This window comes from Grampus griseus (assembly GCF_964374135.1).
Source record: "Grampus griseus genome assembly, chromosome: 6".
NCBI classification, from domain to species: domain Eukaryota; kingdom Metazoa; phylum Chordata; class Mammalia; order Artiodactyla; family Delphinidae; genus Grampus; species Grampus griseus.
Window position 1 is genome coordinate 1,916,448 of NC_139000.1, and position 11,288 is coordinate 1,927,735.

At 52.8% G+C, this 11,288-nt stretch overlaps 1 protein-coding gene across 1 annotated transcript; it reads right to left on the reverse strand.

Moving 5' to 3' along the window:
• Nucleotides 1–5,293: 5,293 nt before the first annotated feature.
• SURF6 (surfeit 6) lies at nucleotides 5,294–10,622 on the reverse strand. Its single transcript, XM_082657494.1, has 5 exons — nucleotides 10,389–10,622; nucleotides 8,846–9,043; nucleotides 8,204–8,292; nucleotides 7,000–7,203; nucleotides 5,294–6,897 (listed from the first exon to the last, which is right to left on the reverse strand). Exons 1-5 carry the CDS (start codon nucleotides 10,480–10,482, stop codon nucleotides 6,418–6,420), a joined length of 1,065 nt encoding a protein of 354 aa, XP_082513620.1. The 5' UTR covers nucleotides 10,483–10,622; the 3' UTR covers nucleotides 5,294–6,417.
• Nucleotides 10,623–11,288: the final 666 nt, after the last annotated feature.

An 11,288-nucleotide genomic window follows, 5' to 3' on the forward strand; every position in this document is an offset into this window, starting at 1 on the left:
ATTTTGAATCAGGTTGTTCATTTTGTGACTGCTGAGTTTTAAGAGGGTTTTGTTTTGTTTTGTTGTGTATTCTGGATAACGGTCCTTTATCAGATGTATCTTTTGCAAATATTTTCTCCCAGTCTATGGCTTCCACAGAGCAGAAATTTTTAATGAAGTCTAGCTTATCAATTACTTCTTTCACGTATCATGCCTTTGATGTTGTACCTAAAAAGTCATCACCATACCCAAGATCATTTGTCTACTGTTACTTCCTAGGAGTTTTATAGTTTTGAATTTTACTTTTAGATCTATGATCCATTTTGAGTTAATTCTTGTGTAAGATGTAAGGTCTGTGCATCTAGGTTCTTTTTTTTGCAAGTGGATGTCCAGTTTTTCCTACACCATTTGTTGAAAAGACTATCTTTCTTCCATTGTATTTCTTTTGCTCCTTTTTCAAAGATTAGTTGACTATATTTTTGCGGGTGTATTTCTTTGCCCTCTATTATATTGATCTATTTGTCTATTCTTTCACCAATACCATGCTGTCTTGATTACTGCAGCCTTACTATAGTCTTGAAGTTGGGTGGTGTCAGTCCTCCAACTGTGTCCTTCTCTTTTAATATTGAGTGGCTATTCTGGGTCTTTTGCCTCTCCACATAAACTTCAGAATCAGCCTGTCAATGTCCAAAAACTAACTTGCTGGGAATGCACTGAATCTGTAGATCAAGTTGGGAAGAACTGACCTCTTGACAACACTGAGTCTTCTGATCCATGAACACAGAATCTCTATTTATTTAGTTCTTCTTCGGTAACTTTCATCAGAGTTTTGATATATAGATCAAATATACAGCTTGTTAGACTTATACCTAATTACTTCATTTCGGGGGTGCTAACTGCTAACCTAAAGGAATAAGACAGCCAGTTATTTTACCAACAAGAAGGGCTTATTCAGGAGCAGCAAAGAATTGTAATTCAGGACATGTAACTATGGTGAACCACATGCAAGTCTGGTAAAGCAAAGGAGAAGAAATTTTATAGAGCAGAAGGGGACGTTGGAAAGGGCTACTATAAATAAAAAGTCCAATGGAGTAAACTGGGGTTTGAAGTATAGTGGCCTTTCAGTAGCTGAGTTGTGACAGTCTGACACTGAGCTATTGCCAGGCAAGGAGAAATTCTCCCTTCCTCCTGCTGGCAGTAGTGGTGTCACTTCCTGCCCGAGATGCAAGGTACATCTCTTCCTGTTGGCATTTGTATTGATGTTGAGTGATATGTGCGTGACAGCTCCCTATTCTGGCCTCCCAACTCCATGTTAGTGAGGTTTCCCTTTACAGGCGCACCTCCTCTTACTGCACTTCCCTTTATTGAACTTCACAGATACTGCATTTTTTACAAATTGAAGGTTGGTGGCAACCCTGCATCAAGCACGTCTATTGGCACCATTTCGCCAACAGCATTTGCTTGCTTCATGTCTCTGTGTCACATTTTGGTAGTTCTCACAGTATTTAAAAAATGTTCACTGTGACATTTGTTACGGTTTGTGATCAGTGATCTTTGATTTTACTACAGCTCGCTGAAGGCTCAGATGATGGTTAGCATTTTTTAGCAATATTTTTAAATTAAGGCTGTACATTTTTTTAGACATAATGCTGTTGCACATTTAATAATTGACTACAGTATAGTGTAAACATAACTTTTACATGCACTGGGAAACTTAATTTTCACAGTGTAAATGGCAATGTACTTTTTTGTTTGTTTTGCTTTGTTGGCCGTGTGGCATGTGGGAATCTTAGTTCCCCAACCAGGGATCGAAACCATGCTCCCTGCCGTGGAAGCACAGTCTTAACCACTGGACAGCCAGGGAAGTCCCAATGGTAATGTATTTTTAGTTTCAAAGTCCACTTGTTCATAGGAACACTTGTTAGATAAGAAAGCAATTTGTTTTTTTACAATATTTACATTGTATCCTGCAACCTTGATACAATCATGTTTCAGGTATTTCTGTCAATTCTTCTGGACGTTTACATAGACGATCATGTCATTTGCAAAGACAGTTTGATTTCTTCCTTCCCAATCTGCATTTTCTTTTTCTTGTCCTGTCGCACGTGCTAGGACTTCGCTATTATGACACTGAAAAGCAGTGATGAGAAGGGACATTCTTGCCTTGTTCCTGATCTTAGCAGGAAACTTCTGAGTTTTGCGCTGTTAAGTATGATGGTATCTGTACGTTTGGGGTAAATGTTATTTATCCAGTTGAGGAAGTTTTTCTCTATTCCTAGTTGCTAAGACATATCCAGTGATCAGTCTGACTTTAAACTACTGGTCTTATTTGTTAAAAAGTACTTTTCTTAATGCAACATAACATGACCTCTCATGAGTGACTTAGGGAAAACCTGGGATTTATCTGGCTGGAGTTTAGCTGAGGGTAGTAGAAATTTGGTTAGTACCAGGGGATGGGACCCTGGATATATTGGCACACAGCTGCAAAACAACTTATCTGGAGATGTGGTCACCTGAGACAAGTATCTTTTGAAGGCAAGACTTTGAGAGACTAGCTGAACACCACCTTGAGAAACGAGAAAGGCTTGAGAAACTCCAGGACTGCAGGGTGGGGCTGCTCGTTTAACAGTGCTTGGTAGTCAACAGAAAGACAGGGATAGGCTCAAAGTCCTCAAAGTCAACATGGACTGAGAATCAGGGACTTCCTATTACTCTGTAGAAAAACCTCTCATCTGGTTTTCAGCTGCAAGATTGAGTTACCTGAACACCCAAGTCTTAGCTAGCCCATCAGCAAATCCCAGCAACAGGCGAATGCACAACCTTACCGGATCTCTCGTGGAAAAGCTGGAGCACTGATCAGTCCTCAGAATTGAAATGGGGATATTTAGGCAACGTTGGATGCCTCAGGTACCCTGAATACCCAACCTCACCAAGGCTCACTTTGAGAACTCAGTCCCTCCTTCCTTGGCTGATAAGGCTGTGCCTTGCTTGAAGACTCTTATCGGAGGAAGTTACCTCCAAGGAGAAGCCAGTCTCCTCAAACTCACTCCCATCTCACCTTGTCTCTAGACTGCTAAGGACAGTCGGATCTCAGCAGGTCCAAAGTGGCCAGTTACAAAGTCCAATTCAGAAGCAGCTTTGACTAAATGAACAAGTATCTGCTGCTTTACATTGGACAAAAACCAGGGAAGTATGTGGGAGCTGATTCTAGAAGTGCTTGGCCAAGAAAGGCGGGGTGCAGTTTCAGAGGGGGCTCCACCCATAAGCAGGACTCAGAGTGAGCTAGCTAGGGAACTGGAAAGGATCCGATCATTTCCTTTGTTGCTTGACCAAAACCTGGAACCCACAGTGGCCCATGCTGAGGTAAGTGAACCTTCCAGAAATCCCTTGGAACGACACAGAGGTAAGAACTCTCTCTTTCCTCTAGGCTACTCTCTACCAGGAGCGAGGCAGGCTTGTTGGAAGGTCTTAACAATGTTACCTGCTCATCCACCCAACAGGTGGTCTGGGGAGGGTACAGAAGACTCAATCCTTTGCGGAGGTACTAGAAAAGCACTGTGAACAGAGTAGAGAAGCACCACGGTGGCCCTTCCCTGAAGGCTGGATGGAATGCCACGGGAGGTGCAGGGGTAGAACCATGCAGGGGTAGAACCATGCTCTTGGGCCAGCGCAGATCCTGGAACCCGAAGGCGGCAGGGAACACCTTACTTCCACAGGCCATGTACGCGAGGTTCCCACAGTTGTCAGGCTAGTGCAATGAACTGGGTGCGCCAACCCACGGGGGGTCTGGAGACAGCTCTCTCTCTGCCCTCTGCACCCCGATGCAGGTCTGGTGAACAGAAGCTTCACTTGAGCTACTCAGTTGCATGCTGCTCCTCACTGAATTTCTAACCATGTGTTCAACTTCTGGAGCCCCTAAGTAGAAGGAAAGGTTGACTGGGAGCCTACTTCCCAGCCTCACCCAAAGGGGCCAGTGGCACAAAACTACCCTGGCCTTGCAGGACTGTTGGAACCCCAGTTCCTGGTGAACCATGGCTCCTGAGCACGTGTCCTGGTTACAGCTATTTCCAGCTGACTCACCCTGCTGAGTGAAGGAGGAGGGACCTTCTGACTTGGGGACTCTTGCCATTTGGCTCTGAAAATATCTGACATTAGGCCCTTGGAAGTTTTCTCCCATGACTCTGCATTTCATCTTCTGCGCCTGAGGCGCACAACACCCAAGAGGCGTGCATCGGGCCTCCTAGACTCATTCTGTAATGTTCTTAACCTCTTCTTCCCTGTTGTCCATATTCCATCGTCCACTATTGCCTCTGGCCGTGAGATGCTTCGGTTGCCACCAAAATCATGTGCAGCATGTCCTTGCTTCTGTGCATCAGCTCCCAGCCCTGGGCCAGGGAGGGACACGAGTGGCCAAGCCCAGGGAGGCTGGAGCATTTTCAGTGTTTCAACTTGGATACAGGCTCTGTCTCCCACCAGGTGAAGAATTCTCTGTATTTCCTCACCCTTTCTGCGCTGTATCTCCTATTGTCCAGTGCTGCTTCTAGAAATGGGGTGCTCCTGATGCCACCTGCCACCAAAATGCACCACCTGCTCACCCTGCACACCAGCTACATGAAGCTGGGGACACAGCAGCACTCCAGGTCGGAGAGACGAGCTTCCTGGACTTCCAGGCTTCAGGGGGAGCACCCGATGATACGTCCACCAGGCCTTTTGAGATGCTCCTGCGATTTCCACAGGGGGTTTATACTCTCCCAACTCTGATTGCAACATACGGACAATAATTCGGGAGCAACTGCTGGGTGCAGAGAGTGGGACAACAGGACCCTGGAATGAGGTGCTAGGTCAAGCAAGATGGCAGGAAATTGTGCTGCATGATGCAATCACTTCCTAAGATGTATAACCAAGAACAGATACACATAAGCACACTTTTAAGGCTACAAAGTGCTTTTGGCACTGCCTTAGCTGTGGCCCACAGATTTTAATGCACAGCACTTTCATTACCTTTCAGTCCTAAACTTTCTCTAACATCCACTAGGGATTACTCTTTGACTCACATAGAAGTGTGTTTTTAAACTTCCAAACAGGAACCTTTAACAATTACCTCTGAAGTTTTTAAATTGTTCCACGGCCAGATACGATGCCGACGCTTTGAAATATGACTTGCTTTATGGACTAGGAGGTGGTCAGTTTTCACCACTGTTCCACGTGTGCTTGAGGTACATACTGTTTTGTTTTGTTTTTAATTTTTTGCTGCATCCCGAGCCACATGGGATCTTAGTTCCCTGACCAGGGATCAAACCCGCACCCCCTGCATTGGAAGCAGAGTCCTAACCACCGGGCTACCAGGCAAGTCCCGGTACACACTGTTTTTAGCTGCACTATTCTGTGTGTCCATCAGCTCAAGCTTACAAACGCTCTCGTTGAAACCTTCCCTATGCATCTGATTTTGTCTGCTTGGTGTATCAATTCCTAATGGAGATGTTAAAAATCTCCCATTTCGGTTTGTGAATTGATTTCTCCTTGTAGCGGGTCAGGTTCTGCTAGACAGATTTGAAGCTGCTCCTGGTGCAGGACTGTTCTACCTTCCAGGTGACCTGCACCCCTTTCATTACGTGGCGACTTTCTTTTCTCTCTACTAGTGCCTTTTACTTTCAAATCTTCATCTTATGATACAGCCACACCAGCTTCCTTTTGGTTACCATCTGTTTCTTAACTGGAGTTTAGTCAAAAGAATTTTATTAAGTTTTACTGAAATATAATCCACATACCATAAGATTCATTGAGTTTTGTCCCGTGCATTCATCCCGGCTGCCTGCGGGCTTGGACTTAACTGTGCCCGACTGTGCACCCTCCATTGGCCTCGCTCGGTTCTAGGTTTTACTCTTTCTCTCCTGCCGCCTCCTAGATCGATAACTGTCCACCCCACTCCGCTGTTCTTCCTGCTAGTTCACTGTTTCTACCTTTTACTGGTTACCTTAGGATTTTTAATGTGCATGTCTACCTTAAATTCTATGTTTCACCCACCTTAGAAATTAACTTCGAATAACTCAATTCCAGGCAGCCTGAGGACGGCCCCGCCGTCTCCCAGTTACCGAGCCCGTCAACTTCACTCCAACGCAGGCTACAGGAGCTGGCTGGTTTTTGTCCTTTTCCAAGTGAGTTTGGGGCAGACACAGCAGTTCCCGCTCCTGTGAACATGGGGGAGGAAGAGGGCGCCAGGGAAGCCCCCTCTCAAGACGCCCCCTCCCTCCTCGCTGCTCCCTCGCCCCCCACCCCGCAACTCTCAGGGAGCGTTCCGGCCTCACAAGAGGAGCCTAGAGCCTGGATTTGGGTCACCCCTCCCCTGGATCCAAAGGCTCTCAAGCACGTGGCGGCGTCCGCTCTCCGCTGGGACCCGGAGCCTGCGGCCACCCGGGTTGGCGCCGGGCATCCGGGCCCTCAGACCAGGCCGGCCCGCTCCAGGTCCTGGGGCAGGATGCGGCCCTTCTTGCGAGCCTTCTCCAGGCGCCGCTCGGCCCTGGCCGCCTTCTTCTTGCGCAGGTTCTGCCGCCGCCTGTCCTGCCGCTGCTGCATCTTCCCCAGCACGTGCGCCGTGCGCTTCTCCCACGCGCGCTGCCGCTGCGCCCGCCGCTTCTCCTTGCGCTTCAGGGCCTCCTGCAGCAGGTGCTCGTCGTCGCGGATCTTCACGCCCTCGGCCTTGTACAGCAGGTTGGTCCACTGCATCTTGGCCTCGAGCTCCCGGGCCTGGCCCGCGTCCTGGTCCCGCAGCTCCTCCAGCCGGGCCTGCCGCGCCTGCAGGCGCTCCAGTAGCTGCCGGTAGTTCCTGCCCGTCAGCGGCGTCAGGTTCCCCTTCAGCTTCTGCCTCTTCTCCTTCCTACGCTGGGCCTTGCTGCCCGGCTCCTCCTCGCTCACCTCCACCTCGGGGGAAGAGGGCGATGTGAGCTGAGCGCCGCTTCCCGCCCGCCTGGGGCCCGCACACTGCGCCCACCTCCATCCGCCCGACGTCCGCGCAGCGCTCACCTTGTTGAAGAGCAGCCCCGACTGGGCCTGCGCCTCCTCGTGGGGCGCCTCGGGCGGCGGCTCGGCAGCCTCCATCCCCTCGAGGGCCTCGGCCGCCTTCTCCTTTGCTCTCAGTTCCCTCCGCTTCCTCTTCTTCCGGTCGCGCTCCTGCTTCCTCCGGCGTCTTTTCTCCAAAGCAGCCGGAGACAACTCCTTGGCGCTGCTCTGCGGCGCAAGAAGGTCCTCACTCATCAGGTTCTCCCAACCGCGGGGCCCCCAGCCTGGCACATGGAATCAGGGCAGGAAAATGGGCCCGCCACGTGCAGCGTTCCACCCGGAGGTGACCTGGCACCCAAAGTGCACCCAAAACAAGGCCAAGGGCACCCCACGAGAACCGTGCCTTCCTGATCCCAGGCACCTACCATACCGGGGCACTTCCCAAACATGCTGCCTCTAAGTCTCCCCAGTGACCCAATAAGGGACGTGTGGTCCTCCACCATTTCAGAGACAAGGACAGGGGGCTTAGCCAAGGCCACCACCCAGATCTTGGCGTTGGGTCAGAACACTGCACCTGTGCAGACCACTGCACGATTCTGACCCCTGCGGGGCAGACAACAGTGCTCTGGACCACTGCAGGAAGGCAGGGCCCTCGGGCCTGTCCCAGGACAGTGCAGAAAGCAGCTAGGGGACTGTCCCCACACAGCAGGAGGCTTGGGGGGGGGGTGGCGATGCCATCCACGCTGAGGCTGGCTGAGGTCCTGGAGCGTCCGTCCCATGCCTGTGACCTCGGGCTGGTCACCTCATCTCAGGCCCTGGCTTACCTCACAGGGCCGTCGTGCATTTAGACGGACAAACGTGCAGGAATTGTCGCCCAGCGTGGGTGTGTTAGCAAAGGCAGCTTTCCCTGAAGGGAGAGGTTGAGCCTCTCTCCAAGGCCGCAGGACGGAAGAGCCAGAAGCCCAGCATGGCCAGCAGGAGGGGGGCCCTGGGGGCCGAGCTCCCCAAGATGACAAGAACTACACCTGACCTCTTGCAGGACAGAGCTGCCGAGGCCCTGGCGGCACCCGCTGCAGGGGCGGGAACAGGGGCTGAGCCCCCCCACGCCTGCCCCGTCAGCCCCATGATAGCTGGCAGAGCTGGGGCCGACCTCAGCAAGCCCCTGGGCGTCTTCTCTCCAGGCAGGGTGCGGAAACCACCACAGGACCCAGAGGTCTCCTCCACCTACCTGGCCCCGGGCCTCCCGGATCTTCTCATGCAGGCGCTGCCGCAGAACGTCCAAGGCAAACAGCGAGCCAGGCTCACTGGCCAGGCCATCTGCAAAGAAGCAGTCAGAGGACCCAAAGGAGACGCCCCCACCCCCCGCCCTTCCTGTGCCCTCCCCAAGGGCCCAGCTTCGAAGCCTGAGTCTCCACACACTGCCCCCCTCCAGTGACCACTCGTGGATCTGCAGGTCAGTTCCAGTAAATTCTACCCTACCTCTTCAAGCTGGACTGGCCTCCAGGACAGGACATCCTCATGAAGTGCGGCCCAAACCCATCTCCCACTTCTTCCACCTTCTGCAGTGCCCCCCAGACCCAGAGGCAGCTCTCACACCACTTCAGAGACGTGAGGGCAGTAAAGCTACAAGCCAAGCTGCTGCAGGACCTCAGGGGGACCTGGCCTTGCCCCTCGCCATCCCAGTTACTACGCGGCCTGGAACTACTGTGCACTTCCTGAGATTCCCATCCACCCACAGGGGCCCCGTGATCTGTCCTCTGAAAACGCGCTCTTCGGGAAGTCTCACACGATCTGATCGTGCCGTTATGACCAGAGAGGCCCACTTCTGTATCTGTCGCAGATCCCAGTCGACCCTGCCCGCCCCCCTCACCCGCAGGGGCCCCGGTCGAGCTGCGGGCCTCATCCTCTTTCTCCTTGGCTGCCACTGGTGTCCTGGCTTGAGACTTCTCCACAGGGGCCTGGGCCTTGGGTTCTGCAGCCTTCTCCTCCCGCTCCCGGGATTTCTTCTGTGCTCTCTTCCTCTTCTTTTTGGGGGGCCCAGCAGCTTCTGAGACTTGAGTTTTGCCAGCTGAAACACAAAATGAGAAAGGGCTGCCACCCTAATCCCTGTGACCCATTCAATATGTAGGAAGGTCTTGCAAAGGCTTCGGTCCTAGAAGAATGCCAAAAGCCGATCAGGATGGGGGACATGGAGACCCTCATCCGCTGAGCTCAGAACCACAAAATTCCGAGAAAGCAGACTGGCCACACTCATCAAAACCCTGAAAAACACCCCCACGCTGCCCCCGCAGTCTGCTCGTGAGCACTCACTCTGGGTACGCAGCAAGATGTGGCCTCACGATGTGCATCGTTACGTCCTTTTTTGAGTGAAAAGCTAGTTAAACCTAGCTATCCACCTACAACGACAGTGACGGCACCGCCACAAAACACACTGTGATATACCCAACAAAACGTAACGGCACAGGCTTTCACCGTAACAGATTGAGAGAGAATTCTCTGGCGGTCCTGTGGGTAAGCACTCTGCGCTCTCACTGCCGAGGGCCTGGGTTCAATCCGTGGTCGGAGACCTAAGATCCCACGAGTGTGTGTGCTGGGGAGGGCAGAAAATGCTTACATTCTACAAGGAAAATGAGAATTGAGTACACAAAGTAGGAGCCAAATTGTTTCAGTGAGAAACGCTCAGAAAAAGTGTTAGAAAGACACAGATCTAACTAGTAACTGAGTGGTGAAAAAATTCACTTAACTTCAATTTTCTACGATGAACACATTTTCCTTGTATAAAAAGAAAAGGTCGTTTTCCCTCTGGTAGGTCCACGGCAGACGTGCCCACTCTCCCCTCCTCTGCGCCAGGGCAGGCCAATTACTGTCTGTTTCACCTACTTGTGTATCTGCCTCCTAAGGGGGCCCTTGTCACCACTGCCGTGTAAACTCCCATTAGCAGGACCCATCTTCTTCCTTCCTTCTCCCCACACCACCACCAAACCCATAGTACTGGGCTGAAAAAGTAATTTTTTCATCATCACTCATACCTGTCTTCCCACCCGGCGTGGAGGGCTGGCTAAGCCTGTTCACGATGCCCAACGGCAGAGCAACCATTCCACGGGGTCACCTCCTCCAAACCCCGGCCGAGCTTCCAGCCCGGAGGGCGCACAGCTGAATCCCTCAGACTCCCAGACGGATGCCCCCAACGAACAAGGGAAATGGCGTTGCCTTTAAGCATCCCTTACAATACTTCCCTCTAACATTTCACAGGCTTGTTTTACGCATCTACGTGTCTACTCCACCTGAAGGCTACTCAGGTGCGGTGTGGGGCACACACCGACCTCCGCCGCGGAGGGGAGTGGGGACGCTGGGGGGTGGAGGGGCGCCCCCTTCCGAAGCCCTCCCAGTCCCGGCCGGGGGCTGCGCTTTACCCGACTTGCGCTTCTGTGGCTCGGGGCTGGGCTGGGAGCAGATCTTCTTGGCCAGACTCTGCAGGTAGGCGTCCTTCGCAAGCAGAGAAGCCATGGCTGGAGGTTCGGGGGTCGGGCGGGGCTCGCTCCGGGGTCCTACTCGCGGTGAGGAAAGCCAGGGCGCAGCGTCCCGCGCCGGCAGCGGCAGCCACGGACATATACACTGCCCCCGGCCGGCGCGACCCTCTCCCCTTCCGCTGCGCTCGCCGGAAACCAGCACGTGGGCAGGCGCGGCCAGCGGAGCGCCGAGCAGCCAGCGCGCGACGCTCGATTAACCAGGTGGCTCCAACGGAAGAGGCACGGGGGGCGGGGCGCAAAGCATTGTGGGGCGGGGGCGGGGGCGGGGACCGCGCCCGGGACACGGTAGGCGTTCGGTACCCGTAAGGGGGGGACAGGAACAGGTCCGCAGGAATTTAGTTCTCTGGGGGCGCAGACCCCAAGTGGAAGCTGGCGAGACCGCGTTCGTTCAGAAAGGACTGCGCGCCGGGCAGGTTCCAAGGCCCCGGGGTACAAGCGGCGAAGAAAACACAGCAGTGTCCTCATCAAGTTTATGTTTCAGTGGTGATTGGTAATAAATTCAGAGTGACGTGGCGGGTCGTGGGTTGGCATGTCCTCCATACACTGGGACGGTGATCTCCCTCTGGGGGGGAGATAAAGCACGCCGGTGACAGGGCTTGGGATTGATGTCCCGGCTCTTCTGGGGGTGACACCCGCCCCCCCGCTTCTCAGGTGAGCCTGGCTCCAGGCACTGGGCCTAGCGTTCCACCTGGGTTGAGTCCTGAACCTCCCACTTCACTTCCCAGCTCCATGACCATGAGCACAGCACTACAACCCCTTGCAAGCCCGTGGTCACCCCTCCCT

What these genes read in the sequence shown, in the direction of transcription:
- SURF6 (XM_082657494.1), bottom strand. Translation starts at nt 10,482, where the DNA reads ATGGCTTCTCTGCTTGCGAAGGACGCCTACCTGCAGAGTCTGGCCAAG. An exon ending in TCCGGGAGGCCCGGGGCCAG is followed by an intron (nt 7,204 to 8,203) that starts GTAGGTGGAGGA and finishes CTTGCGCCGCAG; the next exon opens with AGCAGCGCCAAGGAGTTGTC. An exon ending in CGGGGCTGCTCTTCAACAAG is followed by an intron (nt 6,898 to 6,999) that starts GTGAGCGCTGCG and finishes TCTTCCCCCGAG; the next exon opens with GTGGAGGTGAGCGAGGAGGA.